Source organism: Corapipo altera, unplaced genomic scaffold, assembly GCF_003945725.1.
Source record: "Corapipo altera isolate COAL_440 unplaced genomic scaffold, ASM394572v1 2c, whole genome shotgun sequence".
Taxonomy (NCBI): Eukaryota; Metazoa; Chordata; class Aves; order Passeriformes; family Pipridae; genus Corapipo; species Corapipo altera.
This window is the reverse complement of record NW_020884923.1, coordinates 1303655-1329218: the sequence shown is the minus strand read 5'-3', so window position 1 is coordinate 1329218 and position 25564 is coordinate 1303655. Positions and strand designations below refer to the sequence as shown.

General features: G+C 40.8%; 1 protein-coding gene across 1 annotated transcript in view; it reads left to right on the top strand.

The window, feature by feature from the left end:
• The window catches only part of PCNX2 (pecanex 2), a 156032-nt gene extending 134081 nt beyond the window's left edge, over positions 1-21951 (top strand). The window contains exons 28-34 of the mRNA XM_027657281.1: positions 1483-1586; positions 9043-9187; positions 10203-10433; positions 10781-11055; positions 11977-12164; positions 17826-18274; positions 20321-21951. Of these exons, the coding sequence (XP_027513082.1) occupies positions 1483-1586; positions 9043-9187; positions 10203-10433; positions 10781-11055; positions 11977-12164; positions 17826-18274; positions 20321-20494 (1566 nt within the window). The 3' untranslated portion in view covers positions 20495-21951. The remainder of the gene's footprint in view (positions 1-1482; positions 1587-9042; positions 9188-10202; positions 10434-10780; positions 11056-11976; positions 12165-17825; positions 18275-20320) is intronic.
• Positions 21952-25564: the final 3613 nt, after the last annotated feature.

Here is a 25564-nt window from a genome sequence, read left to right as displayed (position 1 = left end):
TGGAATACTCAAAATAGCCCAGGGGGAGAATATAGTTTCAAACAAGCATATTGCCTCAATCTAATTTTCTGATTAATGCTGATAATGGCAAAAATGGAGAGGTGTATCTTTCCTGGCCACCATGCACTGTATTGGTGTGTTTTTCGCTCAGGATCACAGACTGCACATCCCATTTGCTACCACTGACCTCAGCTGGTATAATATCACTGAATGTTTCTTGTAACATCATTGAATGTTTTTTCTCCACTTTGGTTCCTTCTCATGTCTCTAATGCCAAAAACCATTCCACCAGTTCCTCTGCATATCATTATATTGGTATTGTTTTCACCGGATTGTCATCTGATCCATTCCCTGCCATTTCCTCTTTTTCACCTCTTTTTTTCTCATCTCTGTGTCTCATCTCCCAAGTTCTGACACACAAAGAATTGCACAGTGCAGGGAAAGCACAGTTAAATGATGCCTTTTCACTTGTTCTGTTCCTGAAACTTTCAAATACATAACAGACTTAGGGATGCCAATAGACTTGAAACATGTAAGTTAGACTTAAAAAGGCAAATGAATGCCTGCACTGATGCATACACACACACTTTTTTTTTTACATCTTTTACCTTTTTTTTTTTAATTCACTGACTATAGAGGGGTAAAGTTCATGTAGGAAATGAGATGAAAAAAAACCAACTTCACTGTATACATAACCCTGAAAATCAATGTATGTTCTAGAAGGAGCTACATTCTCCATTATAATTGTTTTCAATTTTAAAGTCAAAGAAAGCTATAAGAAATCACTCATTGCATAGCCTGAAATAATAATCTATATCCTCCTGAAAATTAACATGCATGAGGGGTTGTTTCAGTTTTTTCTTCCTGCTTGATTGCAAAGTTTTCTTTCTGAAAATTTCAGTAAAAGAAACTCTCCTGAGCTAGTAAATGTAAATGACATATTTTGACTGCTTGTTAAAATGTGATGTCAGTGTCATCAATGGTATGCAATTTAGATAGATATTGTTATTCAGTAAAAGTGTGTGCCTCCAAACTTTTCCAAATAGGTTGTTCTTCTGGAATCTGTGGCGGGGTTTCATAGGAACTGTATCCCATGAGAAGGGTTTTGGCTGTCTCCAATTGCTGTGTCTGTCAACAGATAAGGAACCTCCTGTGGTTTAGAATGTCATGTCAGGGAGGAGTGGAACCAAACAAAAAACACCACAGAAAAGTACCTACCCCCTCAAAGCTGCACTTCCTTGGGATCTCACCACTGGAGAACAAAATGTTCTGTTTCTAGCCAGTGGGCAAAATAAGCTTGCATTTTGCAAAGGCCTCTAATGGTGATGATCTTCCTTCTTGTTCTGTTTAATTGCAAAGAATGTTTTTGTCAGTAGGTCCAGCTACATGCAAATTTTATGTATGTTACCATTTGTAGTATTGTGGTGCTTTAAAAGATGGTATTTTCATTTAGAGTAACATGCTAACCCTAAAATTTTGTAGCACCTGGACAGTGATGAAGATTCTCCTCTAGTGACACTTTCCTTTGCCTTGTGTATATTGGGTCGAAGAGCTTTGGGAACTGCATCTCACAATATGGCCATCAGGTAATTTTTAGGAATCCTTTATCCTCATGTTAAAACAAAGACCTGTTTGTCTTTTTTCATGTGATATGGAATCTCAAGAGAATAATAGATCAAAGTAAAGTCTCATTCCTCCAAAAAATAGTTTGTTTTCTGCCGTTCCTGATCATCTTTTACTTTGTAGTTGACTAAATAGCTAATACCAGTCTTTATTTCACAGGCCAAAGCAGAATTTTTCATTGAAAGAATGGGTACCAATGGTTATTGCTTGTGTTCACTCATGCCTGGCTATTGGAATGCTGGCTTCCTCCAGCATTCCAGTAAAAGGAAGATACTTCCAGAAGAGGAACTATTTTATACATATATATATATATATATATATATATATAAATATATATATAAAAAACCTGTTAGCTAGCTAAATAATAATAAATCCATAAGGGTTCTGTATTCCTTAGGGTGGTATTCCTGTTCATTTGCCACTTCATTCTGGCAACTAAGGAAGGCAGAACCTTGGATCTCTTGAGACTACAGCTTTGTCTGTTCACAGTCTACCTTAACTCATTTGTTCATTCATTCAAAACACTTCTCCCTAGGAAGTCTGATTAATTAAAATATGTTTGGTTAAGACTGTTTCTGGATATCTTCTTCATCTTTTATTTTCCTTAGGGATTCTTCCATTTTCACTAGGACTTGTGAGTTTCTTGGGTTTTATACAGTACAATTTACGCTGTTATATAGATAAGGCATTTTATCAAGGTAATAATCCTAATTTTCATGAAGTTTAACTTCTCACCTAATTTTAGATTTTTATTAGATTTATTTGAACTCCCTGTGTTCACAGGAGTTTAGTAACCATAGAGAAGTTGAATAAACAGTTTCTAAGTGACCTTGCTATGTTGGCACAGAACTGTGAGCAAAGCTACCTAGACCTCTATCAACGTGCTCCTTAGAGAGGATTTGTCTTACTAACAAGCAAACAAAGACAGCATGTGTGATTTTGAATGCATTTTGTTATAAGATAAAACAGTCCTTTTAAATATTCATTCTAGCTTTGTTATCTGTTGAGACATATGTAACATTCTGTTTTATGTCTTCCTCTTTCAGAGAGTCACACAAAATGTTTGTGGTCCACATGGCTTATTTCTTGGTGCACTGCTGATTTCTGTTTTCTGAAGTGCCTTTTGTTGTGTCTTTTCTACTAGTCCTTGCACATTCCCTTCCTGTAGTAGTTTTCTTCTGGGTTGCATTTCCTCTCCCTTCATTTCAATTCACTCAAATCAGTGTGATGTTTAGTAAGTCATTGATATTTCTAAAATTGTCCTTTTTTTTTCCTTGATGATCCAGATTTTAGAGTTGGGGAAAAGTTTGTGTGCATTTAAGATTTTTGTTTGAGAAAAGATTAAAGTAATTTTTCATCAGGGTGTGCAATAGATAGGTCACAGCGATATTAGAAATGCATCTAAAAATATCACAAAAGCTTCCTCAAACTGTCATCACATTGCATGTACTTTCCACTGGATCTTTAAATCTTCATTACAATATTTTGGCACTAGTACAGATACAATAACAATGTCACCTATTTGTATTGGCTTACATGATTAGCAGATAATGCAAAGGGATAATAAATCAGAGATTTTCCAGAGCTTAACATGGAAAGTATGGATGTTGAGGATAATTATTTGCAAAGTGTTCTGTAAAGATTTTAACAATAAGGAGGCATTTATACCACGTCTTTTGAAAATCTGGCAAATTACCAATAAACTGAATTAGTTCCTATCTTTTGGTGAGTTGACACTCCATACTTAAAAATATTTTTCTTGAGGAAAAAAGGTCTGTAGAAAGGCAAAAAATGGGGTAGTCATAGGAGGTGAACAGCTCTGTCCCTCTTTTTCTGAATCTATTCTATATAATCCTCTATCTTTAATTAAGTCCTGGTTTTCTTTTTATTAAACAAGTGCTCCAGGGCAGTATTGAATCACTGTATTTTTAAAATGTATTTTGTGACACAAAAGAGATTAAGTGGAACCTTCTGTCAGTATCTTTTCAGTGCTACTTCACAAAAGCTTTCCCTAGAAAAGTTTCACTGTGGAAAAACTGTGTCACTTCCCTACCTGGTTAAATTACCTTTAATACATTTCCACTGTAAGAAAGATTTGGAGAAATAGAAAAGGAATCTGAGTAGCACAATTGAAGTTATAAATTGCTGCAGCTACAAAACATGACTTTAGCTTGGTGAAATACATTTATTCTTGACTTAGAGAACGTATATATCTATACAAAACCAATTTAGTAGAAATTATTAACTAAGGAGCAAGGTGGGTATGCTACCCTTGACATCAAGACCTTTATCAAGAGAAATCCCCCAAATACAGTCACTTAAGCATGGAGGGAAGTTTTAACCCTACTTACTGTGTTTATTGCTTCATACAGTTCTTCACAAGTGGTTTAAACACAGTGAAGCAGTAAGTCAGTGAGACTCTGACAGGAATACAATTATACAGCATGCCAGGGGAAGGACACTTTGTCCAACATGTGCAACACTGATGAGGCCAGAATTAGCTCCCAAGAATTAACTTCAGACCTAACTGAAGTTAGGTTTCCCTCCCCTCTCCCTGTGTTTGACAGAGATACAGCAACTCTCACCCAGGGTAATTGGGAGCATTATTGCTGGTCCTCACCGCAGCTCCCAGGCTGCTGCAGGTCTGCATTCAGTCAGATGGTGGAGAAGTACTTAAGGTCCTCAAAAGCTGGAAGAACCATTCCTTAGGTGATGCTTCACAGTCTTCCTTAAAAAGTTGTCATGATATTTTGGGGACCTTTTTGGAGCCTGCTGGTGCTAAAGAGGGTTTTATTGTTCTGCAGGAATGGTCAGAGCAGGCAGACCCAAAGCCAGCTGTGTGCATGAGGGGGATGTCCTGCATGTATGGGAGTTGGAACTAGATGATCTTTAAGGTCCCTTCTATTTTGGCCATTCTATGAATGTATGGCTGTTGGGAGCTGGCCCATTTTGTCAGAGGTCAGGGCTCCTAACACACACTTTGTCACACTCGAATGCTGGATTGCAAAAACGCAGATGTAGATTACTCTGGTAAGCACTGAGGAATTACCTTGAACATCATCTCAGGACTTTCTATTAATTCTGTGTGCAAAGCATGTTCTGTCTGCAAAGCATCGCTAGAGTTTGAGATGTAATGGCCAGATAGGTGGTGCACTCTTCTCCTCCTCATTGTATGAAGCTTTTCAGGTGTTCAGTGTGAGCAAACTAGCCAAGAATCAGTGCTCTGCAGTTCATATTTTGTTCTCAGGGATGACTATGCAGGTAGTAGGAAACTTTCTTTGGACTAAGTCAGGTCCTTGCTGTGTCTTGGAGGAGTGACAGTCATCCAACTGCTGTGCAGAAATAGTAAAGGTAGGGTGATGTTACACTGAGCTGTGCACTGCAGAATTGAGAGTCAAGTTTACATTGTGTATGTAAACTACCAATTTGCACTCATTTACACATGATTTTGTCTAATCTATTAATCAGTAAATGTCACTGTGTAAACCAAGATTTTAAATGCTCTTATATAATGTATGTAAATAATTATTCAGCGTACCTGTTCATGTAAATGTCAGTAGAAACCTAACATTACCACTAGATTACACAATAAATGCATTCATTAAGAAGGCAGAACATTGCTATGCAAATCATTTGCTCTTTTAAACTGTCATTTGAAGGCATCTTGCACAAAATGCAATTTGAAGAATGACATGACATTACCATTTGTTTATTCAAATATGAGTGATATGTTTAGGTGTGTATTTGTAAAAAAATTACAGAATAATTCTATTCGGACACCAAATCTACTAGTAAATAAATGTTTAGTATCCATTTCAAATTTGGAAAATATAAAAATCTCTCATGAGATACTTTCAACATTACCAAGCCCGGCTGCTCAGGTTCCCTTAGCTCTCTCTGGGTCTTACCACTCAGTGTGGACAAAGAGTCATTCCAAGGAATTCCTCTCCCTGGAGGAACCACTGCTTATGCTGAAGCCCAAGGAAACAGTTCCCCCCACTTGCTCCTTCTCATTTGGGCATCCCATTGCACTGCCCAGCATCTACAGGGAGAGAAAGATATAGAGGACGTGGGACATGGTGCCACAATGTTTCTGGTGATGCTGCACTGCTAGTAGGAGTTCAAGCAGACAGTGCAGCTTGATGCCTGCCAGAGGTGAGAAGGGCAAGAGGGAATTAAAGTTTGAGTCTCAGCTCACAACCACTGTTGTCTAAAATATCAAATTAGAAGGGCTACCACTAAAAATATTTCAGGTGAACTGCAACATTCAGGTCATTGCCAGCTCTCAGACGTGCATGTTTCTTTATTCCTTAAATAAACCTACAGTTAACATCGGAGAAGGTCTACAAACTGCAGATAGAGGATGGGGTTTGATGTGCAAAATACACACAGAGATATTCATCAGCTCATTAGTCTTCATCCATACTGTTTTCAGGATTACATTAAATGCTTATAGTTTCAGATCTTGGAGCAGTGTAAGGCATGCAGTAGGAGGGAGTATTTGCTTTGGCACTGTTGCCCTCCCTCTGGTATTTGTGGCACTGCTTAATCCCCTCTCTTCTGCACATTCAAGGGGCCTACAGTTCCCACGCACCTACTAGTCTTGTTCTAAAATAGCTCACAGTTGTGACAGCAGCTTTTCAGGTTGTTAGCTCAGAGGGTTAGAAATGTTGCCAGAAATAGTAGTTATGTCTCTTACAGATTAATGTTGTTTCTCTGACATGTGATGTTACCTTAACTAGTTTTTAAAATATTTTGAATGAGCCTGTAACTGCAGCAGATTACTAACTGAGGTATGTTAAAAGTGGGCCAAGATGGCAGCAACAACCTTGAGTCAGGCCTGAGATCAAAGCAGTTGACTTTACAGATTTGTTATAATCTCATTACTGTCTTCAGGAGAGAGCTTAACAATGGGAAGAATAACGAGAACTGTATCTTATATGGATTAAGAGCTGTGTTTTACAGAAGTAATGGCTTGAGATAGTGTCACATTATAGCCAGAATGTACCCAAAAGCCTCATTACGATTGGCAGGAGAATAAAAGATGTCCGTGGTTTTGTGAATACAGCAATCTCCTCCAGACTGCTCTGGTGGAAAATATGATACATTAAATAATTGACTCTCAACCTACCACTGATTTGCTCCTTGTAGCAGTCATGTTTGTTCTTAAAAATGCTGGGTAGAGAACTTATGCAGAGGGATGAGAAATGGATGAGCCTCCCCTAACTAAGCCCAGTGAGAGCTGTACGTGCTTCCCTCTGCTCCCTCTGCTGATGCTCAGCTGCAGTTTGCACAGCTGTCCTAGTCCTGGCTGTGCTTTCAGCACATACTGCTGTTCACACCAGCCTGTTTAGCATGTGCTGATGCCTGTAAGACACTTAGATGTGAATGCAAACTCTTTGTCTGCTCTGGTGTTCAGATTTGGCGCTGAGAGCCTCTAATGATGTAAAAATCAGTTCTCTCTCTTGCCTGCTCCTCCCTTCCTCCCAGCCAATTTTTCAGACCAAATATAGGGATGGTTATATGGGGAAAATACTATACTATAGATCATCATTAGGTGCAGAATTCAGGGTAGTTTTTACAGTTTCATCCTGGGAAGAATATTTAGGTACAGAAATGTTTTTTCCAGGCAAGAATTGAGCTGTGTATGCTGATGTTGTTTAGCGGGTGGGCAAGTGAATGGACTCTTCCTGATGTGTAGCCTTTTCAAAGGAGATGATAGTCACATATTTCACCACAATGGCTGCATTCACCATTTCCTCCCTCCCCCTTAATGTTTTATTCTAGGGCTTTCCTAGTTATTAAGCAGGGTTTGAGTATATAATCATTTTCTGAACTGTGGAGATGGTCGATTGAAAGTCAGTGGGGATCAGGACCCAGTCCTCAAAGACACATAATAACTCCCACTGAAATCAGTGCTCGAATGTTTTGGAGATCTGAGTGTAAGTGCCTGTCTCGTATAGGCATGTTTTAATATGTAACTTGGTACTAATAAATGCAAATCAGTTTAAGAATTCACAAGAGCTTCCCTGTACTCCTCATGTTCCCAGCAGCAACAGCAGCCCTGCCTTCCTCCCTGGCCTTGGTCTGATTAGTTGATTTGTATTACATGGTGCTTTTGCAGAGAAAACCGGTATCCAGCTGTTTTTCTGGTAACAACATATATATTTCCATTTTAATTTCTAAAACATGCCACCCACCAAGAGCAAAATAAGAATACCTTTGAGCTGAAGATAGGCCAAGCATTCTCCCAATCTCTCTTCTCCCTCTCAGGGAAAACATTTAAAAGATTTTTTTCTTATTCTAAAATAAGAAAGCTCAATTATGTAGAAAGATTATGTGTTCTCAAGAGAATGGCTGGGCAGTAATGAAAACCACTAACATCTTAATGCAGCTTCTCCTCAGAGCCTTTACAATCTAAAAAAGCAACTGTTGTAAGACTGACTAAAATCTTGGCAGGTAGATGAAACTATGTCCTGTGGGTTTGCAAGAGATTCCTGTTTTTAACAGATGGGTTTGTTTTCCTGTATTTTGAGATCACTTCTTCAGAGCAGCATTAGGTCAGCAGCCCTGCTACAGGCATTATACAAGTGGCTGTGGTGGTGGCATGGGAAGCTCATAATTTGGGGTGCAGACTGGAGCTGAAGGCTGGTTGTTTCCCTTCACAAAGCCCTCATGCAACCATTTTCTAGCAACTACTTCAATTTTTACTTCATGCTTAAGTCTCAGGTCCAGGCAAACCATCATCCAAGGTCTGGCAGAACTGGTTACATCTCATTTCTTAGACTGGAAAAAAGAAACTTAGTGCATATTTGCTTTAGGGTTCGTTGTTTCAGTATGAAATGCGTGTTGCTTGATTTGTGGTCTCACCTGGTTTGCTGCACAGTTCCTGAAACTGTATTCTCAGTACATCTGCTTTAATATTCACTTTTAGGTTTGAGTTTCACAGCAAAGTCTTGCTGAAAATATTTTTTATAGCTTTTTTTAAAATTATGATTTTTCACCTTACAAGAACTGCTAACAGAACTTATCAATAAACTTTCAAATAGGGAAGCAGCTTGTGCTGCCTGCACAGAGAGTGCAGCTGGCACTCTTTGACCTGGTCTCTTTGGCACAGCTGCAAAGAAGCAGCGCCCTGAGGCACCCTGTGACTCAGTCACCCATCCTGAGGCCATCTTTCATTCTAGGTGCCACATTCATTTCGTGGCTGCGTTTACAGCACAAGCAGAAGGAAAACCACCTACCCGAGGGAATGCTTTTTCATTAGAAATATGTGATGCTTTATGCCCACCACAAGCTTTCACCCTGTGCCAGAGGGTCACTGGCCACCACACAAGTCAGCATGTGGCTGGGGCTGACAGATCCTGTTTGGTGAGATGGGAATGACTTCTGGGAATGACTGCTGCCTTTCTCTTACAGCTTGGACTCTTTTCTTTATGGGCTCCATGCACTGTTCAAAGGTGACTTTCGGATAGCAGCAAAAGATGAGTGGGTCTTTGCAGACATGGATCTCTTGCATAAGGTTGTTGCCCCTGCAATCCGAATGTCGTTGAAGCTACACCAGGTAGCATATTTATTTATTTACTTATTTATTTTAACTTTACTATTGTATCTGTTTTATAGGAGAATGCAGGAAAACTTAGCAACTGTCCAAAGGAAGGGGGGGGGGGGGAAGGAGGGAAATGGAGTACTTGTTGCATTTTCTGAGAAACACCTTCACCAAGATGGAAAACCTTGGCATTTATTTTGCATTCACTCGATCTTCTTTTCTGTATCCCCTAGCTGCCCATTTGAAACCATTCATTTAAGAGATCTTGACCCTGCATTTTTTAATCAAAACAAAACTGACAGTCTTGTTATGTTTTACTTGCACAGATACTATAAATATGGTTTCTAGATTGAAAGGAAATACATTTATTATACTGATTTCATAGCTGATTTCATTGCTAATTTCAGGTCAGGCCCTATAGAATATGGAGTTGATTTTATTCTTGCTCTGGCATGTTATGATTTAGTATCATATGCCTTTATAATGAATTATATTTATAATTGTTCTGAATGTTACTGAACTGCTGTGAATTCCGATCTGATACTTTGACACAATAATTTTTCGCTGGCCATGGTGCTGCGGGACAGCTGAAGTTACAATACTGTGGTATCTGTTGATGGATTCTCAGTCCCAGCTATTGTTCGCGGATTTTGTGAATAAAAACAAGGATTTCCACAAGAACTGTGGAATGCCCCAATGATTCCAATCTCCCTCCAGGTTACCCAAAAGTTCTGTCTCCCATGGTTTCACACTTCATAAAAAAAAAGTGGGTAAGCTGGCATTCTCCGAGTGTTTTTGTCCAGTGAAGACATGAGACCAGAACAGGTTACAGTAAAGCAAAAATCATACCTTTCTATATTACCATTAAATTAATTGCTGTACCTGCCAAAAGACACACGCTATCAAATGGCAAGTCACTGGGGGGGGTCAGCTGGCAACTGTTTGAAAAACAGGGTTTTGTTTATTGTTTATAGTTTCTGTGTGTTCACAGATATACCTGACTTTGTGATACTTTTTCCTGTACTACCAGGACCAGTTCACCTGCCCAGATGAGTACGAGGACCCAGCAGTTTTGTATGAAGCAATCCAATCCTTTGAGGAAAAGGTTGTGATCTGTCACGAAGGGGACCCAGCCTGGCGCAGCGCTGTGCTCTCCAACCGAGAGGAGCTGCTGACCCTGAGACACGTGGTAGATGAAGGAGCAGATGAATATAAAGTTATCATGCTCCACAAAAGCTACCTGAGCTTCAAGGTGATCAAGGTACAACATATAACATCTTTTTAATATTGCGGTAATTTAGGGCTGTGGTAACTAATATTATTTCTGAGTCATGTGGTCAAAAGGAGAGGTCAATTGTAGTTATCAGAGTAGGGACTGGAGGCTGAAAGAGCTCTCTTCAGTTGACGTCCATTTTGCACCTACATGTTTGTGTATCTGAAATTCCAGGCTTTAGCAGGGAGTAGCTGCAAACCTTCATAAAAGCTGTTGGTGCAAAGACATGAGGTGTTTGCACACACAGCCACTGCCATTCTAGCTGGATACTGTAGTTCTGCATCTTAAGTAGCAAATATTTTCCCATGATCCGCATGTTTTTAACCTGCCTGTAGGTCAACAAGGAGTGCGTCAGAGGGCTTTGGGCTGGGCAGCAGCAGGAACTGATTTTCTTACGCAATCGTAACCCAGAGAGAGGAAGCATCCAGAACAATAAACAGGTCTTGCGGAACTTAATTAATTCTTCATGTGATCAGCCACTGGGATATCCAATGTATGTTTCCCCTTTAACCACCTCGTACCTTGGGACACACAGCCAACTGAGGAACATTTGGGGGGGACCTGTCAGTTTGGACAACATTAAAAAGTGGTTCAAATCCAAATGGTTAAGGTAGGTGTTAAATTTTGGCTATGCCAATAGAGACCCTGTGGTCATGGTTTCACTGTATTTTCTGTTAAAAGAGAGTAATTCTGTATTGTTATCTATAAGCAAAAAATGAATTGCAAATAACTGAAAATGTAACAAAATTGTACTGCAGATAGAGCAGAAAGAAAATTCATTAACTCATTCGCGGCAAAGCTTTCTACACGTTCAGCAAGATTCATTCAAATCACTTAGCACTACAGACATTTCCCTTTTTCCTTGGAATTTTACTGTTTATGCCTTCTAAATAAGGGTATCTTTTCTATAACTCTGACATGTCAGAACACAAGTAAATATGCTGGTGAGTTATGCTCCAAAGCTTTGGCAGCATACATAATCATCCCCTAGTCATTGTTCTTAACCAAAACACATCTGAAAACATACTTGCTATCAACCAAAACTGCCTGACTTCCCCTAAGCATGCATGATCAGTACCTGCCACATTGTTCCTACATATACTTTTGGTACAGCAGTAACTCCTCCTATTGCCACTGGAGCTGAGGAAAGGCAGAGCACCACGGAGAGACTATGGGAGCCAGCTCGCATGCTAAGACCTGCGTTAAAATGTCAAGATTAAATCTCCTGGCTTACTATGTTAGTTTCCCACCCAGCTCATCCCTTCAAGCTCCCTCCAGCCCATTTCTCTTTGCTACTTGGTTACTTCATGCAGAAGTTGATCTAGCACAGACAAGGAAAAATCTGGTTTGTGTCATATACAATTTTGTTCCAGGTAAGCTTACCACATCATCATCTTTGTCATCTCATAAAATGTCAGAAGACTGCACTGGCATAAGAGAGAACAATTACACATTTTTGAGGGCACCTAACACTGGTGACAAATTTTCACATGTAACAAGTGGCTGACCATGCGTTTGTTCCTGCAAACAGAATGCGGAAGGACTGCCATGCAGCAGCTCACCACGAGAGGGGTAACGTTGAAGAGGTGGATAGTGGAGGGGGGTCTACATCTGGCAACCATTCCACAGGCAATTCAAGCCAGAGCAGTAGCTCGCAACCCACGAGAGATGGAACCCCTCAGTTACAAGCTTCATCTCAAGAGGTGCACCAGCGGGCAGGTATGTGTGCAGTTTACTTGGCTTTTTCTGTATCTTTCTCCTGATGGGCTGCATAGGCAGATGTCTCAGGGGCATGCTCAAATCCAGTGGAAAACTAATTTCAGTAAGAGAGCACTTTTGTCATGGTTTGAGATTGTGGCTCAAACTATCACAACTCTGTCTTTTCTGATGACCAAGAACATGTAGGAGATGGCTTCCTGATACTGTTCCAGGTATCTACTGGGACAGTGTAAGATAACTGTGATTCACCAAAGCTTCCCGTCAAAAGTCCATTATGTATAATTTTTGGACTAGCAGGTGCCATTAAGAATGCCAGAAAGAGAAATGCAGATGGGAGAGAGTGTACATGAGAGATGCAGGGAACCCTCATCACAGCGAACCTCTGCTTACCGTTGGCTGGGAATAGCAGAATGAAAGTATACAACAATCTTAATTATCTTGGAAGGACCATGACAATTTATTTGAGGAATTGGTTTGGCTGTTCATCAGCACATGCAGAGAACAAACAAATGGAAAATAGCTTCTTATGTCTATACAGTAGTTACCAAGAGAAAATTAAATGCTGCCAATGATTCTGTCAGTGAACAGCTGAGCCCTTCTCAAATTATGGATTCAAAAGTACTTCAGAGATATTCACAGGGTAGAACTACTGGCCTTGACATTGCACATGTATGTTGAGTAGTAAGGATAAGGAATTGGTTGGACTGTCACATCCAGAGGGTAGTGGTCAATGGCTCACAGTCCCGATGGACATCACTGACAAGTGGTGTCCCTTAGGGGTCCGTACTGGGCCCAGTGTTATTTAATATCTTTATTAATGACACAGACAAAGAGATTGAGTGCACCCTCAGCAAATCTGCAGGTGACACCAAGCTGATTGGTGTGGTTGATGCACCTGAGGGACGAGATGCCATCCAGAGGGACCTGGACAAGCTTGAGAAGTGGGCCCGTGGGAATCCCATGAGTTTTAACAAGACCAAGTGCAAGGTCCTGGTATCAATATGGGCTGGGGGATGGACAGATCGAGAGTAGCCTGCGAAGAAGGATTTGGGGGGTGCTGGTGGATGAGAGGCTGGACATGAGCCAGCAATGTGCACTTGCAGCCCAGAAAGCCAATTGTGTCCTGGGCTGCATCAAAAGGAACACAGCCAGAAGATTGAGGGAGGTGATTCTGCCCCTCTGCTCTGGTGAGATGTCACCTGGAGTGCTGCATCCTGCTCTGGGGTCCCCAGTACAGAAAAGACATTGACCCTTTGCAGCAGGTCCACAGGAGGTCCACTAAGATGATCAGAGGGAGGGAGCACCTCTCCTGTGAGGAAAGGTGAAGAGAATTGGGTTTGTTTAGCCTGGAGGAAGGAAGGCTTCAGGGTGACCTAACTGTGGCCTTCCAGTACCTGAAGGAAGCCCACAAGAAAGATGGAGAGAGACTTTTTACAAGGGCATGTAGTGACAGGACAAGGGGGAATGGCTTTAAACAGAGAGTAGGTTTAGACTGGATATTAGGAAAAAAAATCTTTACTGTGAGGGTGGTGAGGCAGTGGAACAGGTTGCCCAGAGAAGTTGCGGATGTCCTACTCCTGGAAGTATTCAAGGCCAGAATGGGGCTTTCAGCAAACTGGTCTGGTGAGAGGTGTCTTTGTCCACAGCAGGGGGTTTGGAACTTGATGATCTTTAAGGTCACATCCAACTCAAGTAATTCTATGATTCTAAGTTTGGCAGTGAGTCACTCTGAGATCTACCACTGTGGGATCAGGACTTGTAATGTAAAGCCAATTAACTCTACCTTTCAACAAGTTTGTGGCAGTACTGTATAAATTAAAGCAGAGAACTAGAGGGGTATGACACTTCTTTGTCTCCCATTAGATTATTTTGACCTATCATTAAAGATAATGGACAGAAGTGGAAAAAATCTTACCCTGAATATAAATCATATTACAAGAATACAATAACTGCTGCTTTTAATTGAGTCTAATGCTAGAGGAATCCCCATGTGCATACTCATAACTTGACACCACAATAATCAGAGTAGCAACCTTAATTGTGAAATAATGATCCTGAGCACAATAAAGTAAGTTAATTGTGAGTTGTCTAAAATAACATATTGGGTGCCCAGAAAACCACTATCAAGAGAGAAAGTCACACTTGGTTAAGAAAAGCAACCTGGTTTTGGGTAAAATGATGAAACGCACAACATATGAAAAGAAGTGGAAAATAGCAAATGCAAATCCGTATTCAATCCTGAGATACTGGTTACAGAGAATGAAGGAAGTTGGTTTTGGCCAGGACCATTAGGGACAAAAAGATTAAAGTGAGTTTGTGGCTGTTTATTTTTAAAGAGTATTAAGAAGCAAAAGAAATCCTAACGGTGGTCCTTATCTGTCACTATATAGAAAAGTAGAGTTGCCAATCTGTAGAAATTAAAAAAAAAATTTCTGGTTTATATTAGGAAAAATGCAGATAATCTATTTCTATGATCTGATCATTAAACAGTTCCATCCATCCTAAAAGCTACAAAGAACATGAAATAGTGGCTATCAGAGCTTAATTGAGCAAATCCAAGTGACTAATTCAAGAAGGTTTTTAAGAGAGCTGGTTGAAAAGCAAGGTGTATTCGATCTTCAGTAAGCATCAGGACACTAAGGCAATACCAGAGCACTGGGAAAGAACTTATGCTATGCCTGTTAAAAACCAGAATGACTAGGGTGATCTGCATAGTGCATGTCTGTCAGTCTGACTTTCATCCAGGACAGTGTTGGCCTACCTCGCACAGTTCTAGTGCCCTAATTTAGTTTGGAAGCACTTCAAAGAAGAGCCAAAAAATGATCAAAGATCGGGGAAATAAGTCCTGTAGTGAAAGATTCATTGCTTTCAAACAATTGGTATTGTAAGAGATGCCTTGATCATAGTCTGTAAGTACTTACCTGGGCAATGAAAGGTGACTAAAGACCATCGATTTGAGCAGACTTGGATATAACAAAGCTAAACAAATTCAGATTTGAGATCGAGAGCACATTTTTAATACTGAGAGAGTAAATAAACAGTGAAACAAGTGACTAAGGATTAAGGTGAATTCTCCATGACTGGAGATACTGGATGCATTTTTAAAAATCACAGTAGTAATTAGTAATACCACACAGGAATTAATTCCAGGAAGTTCTGTGGCCCATGCTATATAGGAGAGCAGACTAGATGATCACAGCAATTCCTTCTAGACTCATAATCTATGAATCAAGTGCATCTAATTTTTTCATATTTCATATTTGGGTTTGCAGCCTGGTGCCACTGAGTCTGCAATATGCAATGAAAGCCCTTTATAAAAGTGCGACCAAAATCAGGAGCACTGGAAGTGTGTGGGGTTCTCCCCCAAAGTGTCTTTATTTCATGATGCAGTTTATAAAACAGCCTTTGTTTTTCCTAAGTGTTTTCAGGGACAGGGTTATTTATGTGTAGATGCGGGTGGTCTCCTGTCCAATGCTGTAACCACTGCCTTTGGGATGAATATAGAATACTTTTGGAGAGGGGTCAGCTTGGCAGTTTAAATCACAAACAGATGTTGGGCCATGTTAGCCCCTGCACAAACTAACACACCACAGCCCCTCTGTTCTTAATTCCAGTCTGTTCTTTTTATTTAAAAAAGGTAACATATTAAAATAACCTTCAGATGTAGAAACCAAAGCACTTAAACCAAACCCCAGGGTTTGAAGAACCTGAATCCCTGCGGAGACCAGCTGCCAGCATGGCAGCCAGGCCTGACCCCCATCACAGTGCACGGCCCCCCCTTGTTGATCACAGGTGAAGGGCAGAGGACACTGGCAATGTGGTACACAGGAGCCATAGGATCATAGAATATCTGGAGTTGGAAGTGATCCACAAGGACTATCAAAGTCCAGCTCCTAGCTCTGCACAGGACCACCCCAAGGATCACATCATGTGCCTGAAACCATTGTCCAGGCACTTCCAAGAGCCATGTGCATCTGTCCCATTGCTCTCAAGCAGAGATCTTGGGGCTCTTATTACAGAGAACGCTGCTTTCCATGCCATCTTAGGAAAATTACTATTTTATTGGTTGTAGTATAAAAGTAGAACTAAAGATACATTGTAAATGAGGTGTGAAAGTGTTCAATACTTGCCAAACCAACTAGGTTTTAGTCCAGCTAAAGAGCTCCAGTTACGTGTAGCCCAGCTCTGCTTATCTGACTCCATGCCAAGTTACCTAAATTCTCTTTGCTTCAGCATCTGAAAAATGGGGATAACGATACCAGCCTCTGGAAAGGAGGTCTGTGGAAGTAAAACAGCGTATTTCAGCTATATGCTGTAAATAGCTGGGATATGAAATTCTGCATTGCTGAACCTGTACAAATTCAGCAGTCATGTTTCTAGAAGATAGTGTGAGATTTATATTCCTTTATGCCAGCAAAAATTCAGTGTTTGGAGAAGTTCGAGTATTGGGGAAAACCAAAGCAAAAAAAGAAATATTATCAACAGCCTGGAAATGCCTGCCAGAAAAACTTGTTTCTGTGTTGATGGCTCTCAACAGATATTCTGGCATCAACTCCCTACCCCACAACTATAGCTAGGAAACCAAAATGCGAGCTTGTGTTAATGTTTGGAGTTTTCTGGAAAGCAAAAAAGCCAAGCAGGCACTCACGTGACGGGGTATTTGCTGTGTAAGCCTGGGTTAGAGCCTGTCTGCAGAAACAGTAAACTCTTCTGGGGCCTGTGGCACATGCCAGCCCGCTGCCTGCCATTTGCAGAATGCCTGGGTACAGGCAGGTATCTGGTGGGTTCACTGGCCAGTATTTTATGATTTTTCATTCTATGGCTATTTAAATATACTAGCATAAGAAATGCAGAAATTATTTGCCTGAATGACATAAGGTGTTGATATAAATGTTAACTATGGGGATGTATATGCACAGGAAGAATTTGTCTGAGCATGTCAGAATAGCATAGCTAATCTACTCTCTATCCAGTAGTGGTTGCATTGAGATGCTTCATAGAATGGGACAAGAGTCTTAGGTGGGTCTCATTCAGACCTCCAATAGTCTACCCTAACTAGAAGCATTCATGTCTTTTCAATCTGTGGTGTACTGTAAATATCTCTTTTGGAACTCAGATAAGAGTCTTAAAAACTGTCTTATGGCTTGAATGCTGTATTCTTCCACTTGAATTCTCAAATTCTCTCTCCCCATATGCAGGAATAATTCTTTTTAATGTGGCATTGTTTTAATTTTTTGGTTTTATTGTTGCATTTAATTACACCAAGCCATTTAAGGTAGATATTCAGCATTAGTGTGGTTGTCAAAAGGGAGCAGGTACAGCAAAGCTATGCATAATCATTCACTGGGCTTATTAAAATGTATGTGGCAGAATAGGTGTGAGCCTGTCATTAGAGTACTTTCCCTGGGGTCTTTTCTCATTTCCCTCTCTTTTGACGCAGTACAGAACCACTAGGGCTATTCTGACCAAAACTCTGAACCCCTGTAGTGGAAAACACAAAGATTCATAGATTTGGCAGTATGTTACTCCTGTTCTTGAGATTCTTGTGCTGGTAAACTAGTGGTAATATGCCAACAGTAATATGTACACATGGGACACTGTCAATAGCATGGAGTCCATCAGAATGCCACTTACTTAACTATATTAATCTTTCTTTTACAGGCAGGAGAAAACCCAGGAGTCAGTCTGTCCAGGCCCACACTGCTTTAAACCAAAGGCCCCCAGCTTCAAGTCACTCTGGACCAATTGCAGAAAGCCGCCAGCCTTTCATCCAAACATCTACATCTGCTCACGAAATTGCCCAAAGGCTTTCTAGTAGTCAGCTGTCATTCCACAATTCAGCAACATCTGTGTTTTCCCAGTCCCCTGCTGTTCCTGTTGCTGGCCAGCTGACTGTGCAGGACCGAGCAGCAGCAATGCTCCGGTCCAGTCTGGCCTCTTCCACCAGCTCAACTCTCAGCCTGCTGTTCGGCAAGAGAAGTTTTTCAAGTGCTTTGGTGATTTCTGGGCTCTCAGCTGCAGATGGAGGTAACACCAGTGACACCCAGTCATCCAGCAGTATGAATATTGCCATGGGTCCTTCTGCTAGAGCAGCAAGTCAGGCAGCTCGGGTAAGGCTGAAGCCAAAACAGCGGCCCTAAGCGTGAGCTCCTGTACTGCTCTGCCATCCTGTTCTTCAACTGTCCTCACCACTATTTGGTTTCTTCCTTCTCACTGGTCAGAAAATAGTTTTTTCCAAAACAATGTTAGGATTTTGGTATTTGTTTTGGATTTTGCTGCATCACAACGAAAATGAGACTGTTTCATATTAGTGTGTATATGAGAGTGAGCGTATTTGTAAGTAAATGACAGGTTGGCTGTTACTCACACACCTGAAATTGCAAACTGCGGCAAAGTCCCTTTCTTTCACTCAAACCAGGGACTTAAATCTCCATGTTCTGCAGCCCAAGCGCTGAGTACCATCATAAGCAGACTAAATAGCTCCTTCTTTTCCTGCTTATGCAGGAATTAAAATTATTTGTAGGAAGAACAACGGTTCCCCCTGAACACGACACTTGTTCTTGTCCCCCTCTCTGACCAGAAATTCAATCCAGGACCTGAAACCTTGTTGCTGAAAGGAATTCTGTAGGAACTATTTACCAAAGGAAACCTGCATGCCCTGTGATTAAACAGTACACACAAAGAACTTCCAGACTTCTTCCCAGTAGGCTCCCAGTTCGATTCCCATCTTCCCTGGAAAATTCAGTGCACATAGTAGTATTATCCTTTTACTGTCTGTGTAAGTATATTCATTTAACTTTGGCTGACATCAGTTGCTGTCCTGAACTTTGAAAATTTGACCTGAGCACCAGAGAGCAGAAACATGAGAAGATGAGCTAGAGAATGAAGGGTGACTGTGACTAGACAACACAATTAGACACTCACATTTGGCCTATCAAAATGAAAACCAAACTGGTAAAAGGGAAGACTGTGGATATCCAAGTCCAACTCACTTTTCTGTTACTATCATTCTGAACTGTGTATAACTTCCCTAGTTTCCAAATAATTCTCCAAACCTCAAGTGAAAAAAGCTCCTTAGCCTGTGTGTACTTTGCTCTCAACCCAAAAATACCATGTATGGTACAGTTTTCCTAGAGTTTTTCCATGAACTTCTACAGGAGTTGACTAACATCATTCATCTGGGTCCAATCCTGCTTTGTTACTGTAATAAGCATTAATAGTATTTCTACACATGCAGCTGAACATATCAAATGACAAAGCATAATTCTGGCTCTCAAGAGTTTATGGCCTAATTTGCAAGAACTCAGCCAAGTCTGCAATACTAAGTATTAATTGTAGGATTCACCTTATCTTACTTTAAGCCATCTAAAATTTGGGAATGAAGTCTCACTAGATTGTCGTTGAGGCTTCTGTATTCAATGGAGAGGCCAATCCACTTCATCCTTAAGAGCTATTAGGAACAAATTTTCCCCTGGGAGACTCGTATCTCTCTGCCAACCACTGGCAGCCTAAATGACACACTAAGGTTACACGGCTAAATTTAGATGAGGTGAATCCTGGCCAGAGTAACTGCTCAGAGTCCAGGTGCCTGTTTGATTCAAAGCAGTAATGAGGAAGTGTTTTACTTAAATGTTAGCACAGCACAGTTCTGGAATGCTTTTATACCAATGGACTCCTTACAGTGGGGTGGCACTGTGCTTAACGTTTTCAGACTGATAATTGCATTCAAGTTTTGATGAAAAGGTTTCTTTGTAAGTTGGATTTAAAATCTGGTGTATAAAGCAAGCCCCAGAGCAACCCAATTTAACAACTTAGAAGTCAGCCCTGCTTGGAGCAGCAGTTTGGACTGGATGACCTCCAGAAGTCCTTTTCAATCCAAATTATTTTACAGCTCTCTATACACGTACATCTGTGGTACTAAACCTCTAGCTCCTGGTCTGCTTTTCCTTCCAAATTTATGCGTTACACAAAGTGTGACAAGTACCTCTTCAGAAGTCCCTTGTGAATAATGCATGTTAAGAATCCCATGGAGTTTCACAGAATGACATTCCTACATCAATTTTTAACTTTTTTTTTCACCTGTCACTTCAAAAAATAGCTGAAGTGTTACTTAGAAATTTCCTAAACTAGTTGATTTTTTCTTTCTTTCTTCCCAGCAACACGCTGAGACCTGTGAAGCAACCGATGCTGCAGAACCCAGACCACAGCGAGAGGCAGGTCCGGTCCATGCCGTATTCATGAGTGGGAACCTGGAGTGCAGAAGGGCCAGCCAAGAAGATATGGCCCTGGAAGACACTGCTTCTCAGCAAAGCCTGTCTGAGGAGCAGTAGGGAGCATTCCTAGCAGAAGGGCCAAGCGCTTCTTAGGATTAAATAAAGACAGAGTTAGGTCAGGAAGCTGCACACGGGTTTAGGTTCTTTCAAATGTAATAAGCAACCTTCAAATGTTTATTTTTCTAACTTCTACACAAGAATACTACAGGGCAGATGCTCTTCAGCTAATGGCCTTCGCATGGGTAGGGTTGGAAGATATCCTAAAAAACACACAGTGCCACTTCATCTCAGGTTCTTGTAAATCCTAGAACAACGAATACAACCAGTTTAACGTTCCTTCCCCTGGAACGGTTAGAATCACAAATGAATACAGTAGGAAATATTAATACAACTCAGTGAAAAGCACACAAGACATCTCTTTCCTGTCATAACTAAACAGCTGATTGCATGCAAACTAACTGAAATTTGATATGTAACATATAGCAAAAGGCAACTATGAACAGAAGCAAGGAATACAGAAAAGGACAGTACAATGTGCTGTAACATTAGAGCTAAATCTGATTTTTTTTTCCAACAGCAAGTCTCTTATTTTTCTTTAACATGTTATGCAGGTGCTAATGATGAATAGCAACATAGCATCACAGACATATATACTGCATGCAGCCATATGAAATACTGTGTGAACGAGCCATGCTACACAAATTAACAAAAGTGAAGTGTAAGAAAAGAAAGTATCCAGTGCATGGAAAGTCTTCAAAGCATATGGTGCACCTTATTTGCAAAGCAGCTTTGCATAAATTAGGTATTATCTCGTGTTCCTGTTTGATTTACAGCAGTGTTTCTCAAATTCCAAGCAACAGTACCCTTAGGAGTTGTAAAAGGGCCCAGGGGAATCCTTGAGGAGGACAGGAAAGTGCAAAGCAGGCTGTAATTATTGTCTGAAAGTGTTTGTGTTAGGAAGGGAACAGTTAAATGCCTTTAATTGCTGGACACAGCTCAGTGTCCATAAACACTTGTAGCCAGTAATTACAGAACCTTCTCATTTCCCTGCCCCATAGAAACTGAGCTGCTGCTAATTTTATAGGGCCATAAAGACAGATGATGCAAAAAGGAAGGCCACGCTTTCACAAGGTTTGAGAAACACTGATTTACAGGAATGCATGACTACTTTGGAAGGCAAAATGTTACAACAAATCCTTACTGTACTACAGAGTCTAAACACACACGGGTGTGTTCTCTTTTTTTTTTTTTAATTAAAAAAAATTGCAGCTATCAGCGTCTTGCTGTTCCTTTTTACTGTAACTACCATAGATTGTTTCTAAATCTCAACACAATGATGTGCAGCTAGGCTGTCTTGTCCCAATTAACAAGAACGACTTAACAAGAGATGCTGTAGCTAAGTCTCATTACTGTTAGGCAATACTCAGTTGCATTCTGATCTTCCTACTGTGCCACACTTGAGATCTGAGTAGTAGAACTAAATAACACCGAGTGAAAATAAAATGATTCAAGTACGTTTTGTGTGACAGCAGTTTTTGGGTCTTCTTTTCCATTTGGAATTGTTTGCACTTGCTTTCTGCCTTACAAAATTAAGAAATCTGTTGGTTTTATTTCACTTTGGATCTTGGTGAATTGATTATTTATAAAGGTCAACACAACCTAGGAAAAATTCTGCCCATGTTCTCAAGGGCAAAAGCAGAGTATTCATGTACAGCCCTCTGAGACACATGGTCATCAGTGCAGTTCAGGCCCTACTACTGTCTCCTCTAGCATCCAGATGTGATGTGGAATAGGAAATTGAATTCAGCTGCTCCCTTCTGACCACTTCTGGCAGATAATGACTCTTGTCCCACCACCCTGTTCATTAAGCTTCATTACAAATGAAGGCTGTATGTTGTGGAGGGTCTTACTAACAGCCACCAGCCCTATTTCTGCCTTGGGGGCTTTTGCATGGCAGTCCGCAGGACAAACCATCACAGCTTTGTCTTCCTGCATGGAGGCAGGGCAAACAGGGGGCTGTGGAAAGCAGTAAGAACTCTCCCATATTCACTTAGCCTCACTTAGGCTTCCAATTTTCACATCTTTAAATTTGAATTAATTTCCATCAAAAATAAGTAATTCCAACTCAAGCATACTAAACCAGATCAGGAAATAGGTGCAGAAATCCTTTCAATAGCAAGCCACTGTATCTGCTTGATACACAGATTGAGGCCCAGTGACACCACCTTTCTCCTGCACCACAACTTCTGCAAGACTACCATCGCCATGGTCTCTGGTACTGCATCCTAAAATAAAGTTGCTGCCTCACAGTTCCTGACTTAGTTCAAGCCACCGGCCCCTGGAGCATAACTCCTTGGGGACAGCAGTGTGCCATGAAGTCCAGCCTCCTGCTGCACAGGGTGGCTGCCAGAAAAGGCAGGTTCCAACTCATTTGTTGAGGCACAGTGTGCAAGCGGGGCAAAGGAGGAGTCAAGGTAAGATTCAAAAACTTTGTAGCCATGTCCTACAGAGTTTTTATTTTGCATTAAAGTTGTTATTTTAGCTTAGTGGGTTGAAAAAACCCAAGAGCGACTGCTAACAAGCATAGCAAAGACAGAAAAAAAAAATTAAAATGAGCACAACTTTCCCACATTGCATTTCTCCATTTTTGGAGACAGTCTGCTCTTATATTAATAAGACTACTGCTATATGCAGTGGTTATAAATATGAGCCAATCCTACTGAATAATCAGACATGATGGGTAGAAACAAAACCTGCAACTAGGTATGAGGCTGTATTGATTAAACATATATTGGGCCTCCTCCATTTTTGCATGAGGTAGAGATACACCCAGTTACTCTGCACATGACAGAAAATGCATGCAAGGCTCTGATGAACAGAAAGCTAACAAATAGGAACCTAACCTGTACACAAGACCTAATTTCAACAGTGAGCTGCTCCAAACAGCTGTTGCATAGCACCAAAAGGCACCAAGTCCATAGGAATACTGTTCTCAGCACCAATGCCTACATACACATAAAGGTTTTGAGTCATATCTTTATTCCTGAAAGACCTAAGCAGCTTGATACTTAACTTCACACTCCAGGTGCCTCAGAGTGACACCTCAGGACCCCACTTGTTGGTAAGTTCTGGCCTCTGAAAAGCAAAGGTAACTTTCACTGCTTTTATGTTATTTTCAACACTGCTGATGGGGTTTCACTGTTAAAACTTTGGCCCTGAAGTTGCTCAGGCTTAACATTTTGCCTGCATGGCTGATCTCTTACTACAGCTGGGATGCAGGAAGGAGGGCAACCACCAACGCATAAGGAGTTCCAACAGGGTTTTTTGAGTCAGGTGCTATGCTTGATTTTTCCAGAGGTGCAGAGGCCACTTAGTTCATTCAGCCAGCCCAGAACATTCTTGTTTCTACAACATGAAAACGGTGACATTCCCATCTCATTAGCAAGCTGAATGCATCCTTTGAGGAAATCAAGTACTCAATGCACAACAGCATTTGGTACATGCAGTTCTTTCATAGAAATGTCAGAAGGGATGAAGAGATGGAGGTCTTATCTGCCTCCCCCCAGTTTAACCTCAGATAACATCACCATTGTTGAAAAGAAACACTGGGAACTATTTTATCCACACTAGTTCTGCAGGGCCCTCCCAACCAGAGAGGAACACTGACAGTACAGCAGGTTACAGGAAAGAGGATAATGAGCATATGGTAAAACAAGTACAAACACAGTACTTCAGCCCTTGCACTAAACATGGGATACTTACCTCCCTCCCAATTTTTTTTTCCTAAACTTTCCATTCCCTAACAGGCTCTTGTTTACATCCTACAGTAAAAGCCAGGTGCTACACTCCTAATGGTGAAACATGGCCTGAAGATATGGTAAAAAGACTTCCAGTAACTTTTTACCAAAGCCAACCACAGGCTGCTGAACTGTTCACATCCACCGGGTAAACTGGCAAGCTCCGCCTGGCCTTCAGCCCGGCTGTTCGCCACCACAGCAAGCAAGCAGGAACCAGTGAGGGCCATAGTCTACAAAGTCCATTCCTGTTCATCCAAAAATAAAAGCCAGAGGTCCTGGCTGTTCCCTCCATTTTGTCATGCAAACTTCTCTGTGAGGAACTGAAGTTCTCATTGCAAAGTCTCACCTCATTCCCACAGGCAGAAAATCTTGGCATTTAAGACAAATCTCAACAAAAAGGACTTATCAGTGTGAGTCTTTTCCCCTTGACATGATGACCAGATACTCTTAATATCTATGAATGACATTCTTACACTATTAAGTTCTTAGGACTCTCTGTGATGTCATTCACAGCTTTTTATAAAAACTGTTTATTAGAATAAGGCAAGAAATGTCATCTGCATTTGTCTCCAGCCCACCAGGCTCTTCTCATGCTGGAAAATATAAGTTAAAGATTAGCTGAATTTTGTGCAGCTCATTTTAGAAGATTAAAATTACCAGGGAGATTTTCTAGCATGTAATAATCATCTTCTCATCAATGCATTCTTTTCAACTACCCAATTACTGCCATATTTAGATTACTCCCAGAATTGGGAGCTGGTATTTAATTACCATGTTTCACTGTGCTTGTACATCCTTAAATCTGCAACACAGACATATCACTTATAATTAACTTTGCAGTGGGTCCAGTGTCAAAGACTCCTCTCTCTCAGCTTCTCAAAGTTTTACAAGTCAAAAATTGCCTAATGCCTGATAAATAATGCAGGCCCTGTTTATTCCATGCTGTGTGCAATTTTATGCTGGAATTAGAAGCCTCCTTGCCAAAAACATCCTTGATTCTCGGGCTTTGAGAGAGTAATTGGTACCTCACATTCTCCCCTTTTTTGCACCAATTAAAACCTGCAGGTGCACTAATGTTGTCATCTGGAATCTAGCTGGTACATCAGAGGTTCTTTTCACCAAATGTCTGCTATTAGTAAAATTGGCCCATCAGGGAAATTGTGAATGCTCTGTTTGCTGTTACAGTGCTCTCAAGGCCTTCCAAGTATTTTACTAGTGCAAGACCAGACAATAAATTTTTACCTCTAAAGTAAACATAGGTCGTCATAAAAACTTATGTTCAGTTGGAAGTACTACTTCCTCAGTCACTCAAAGTATTTTTGAAAGAGGC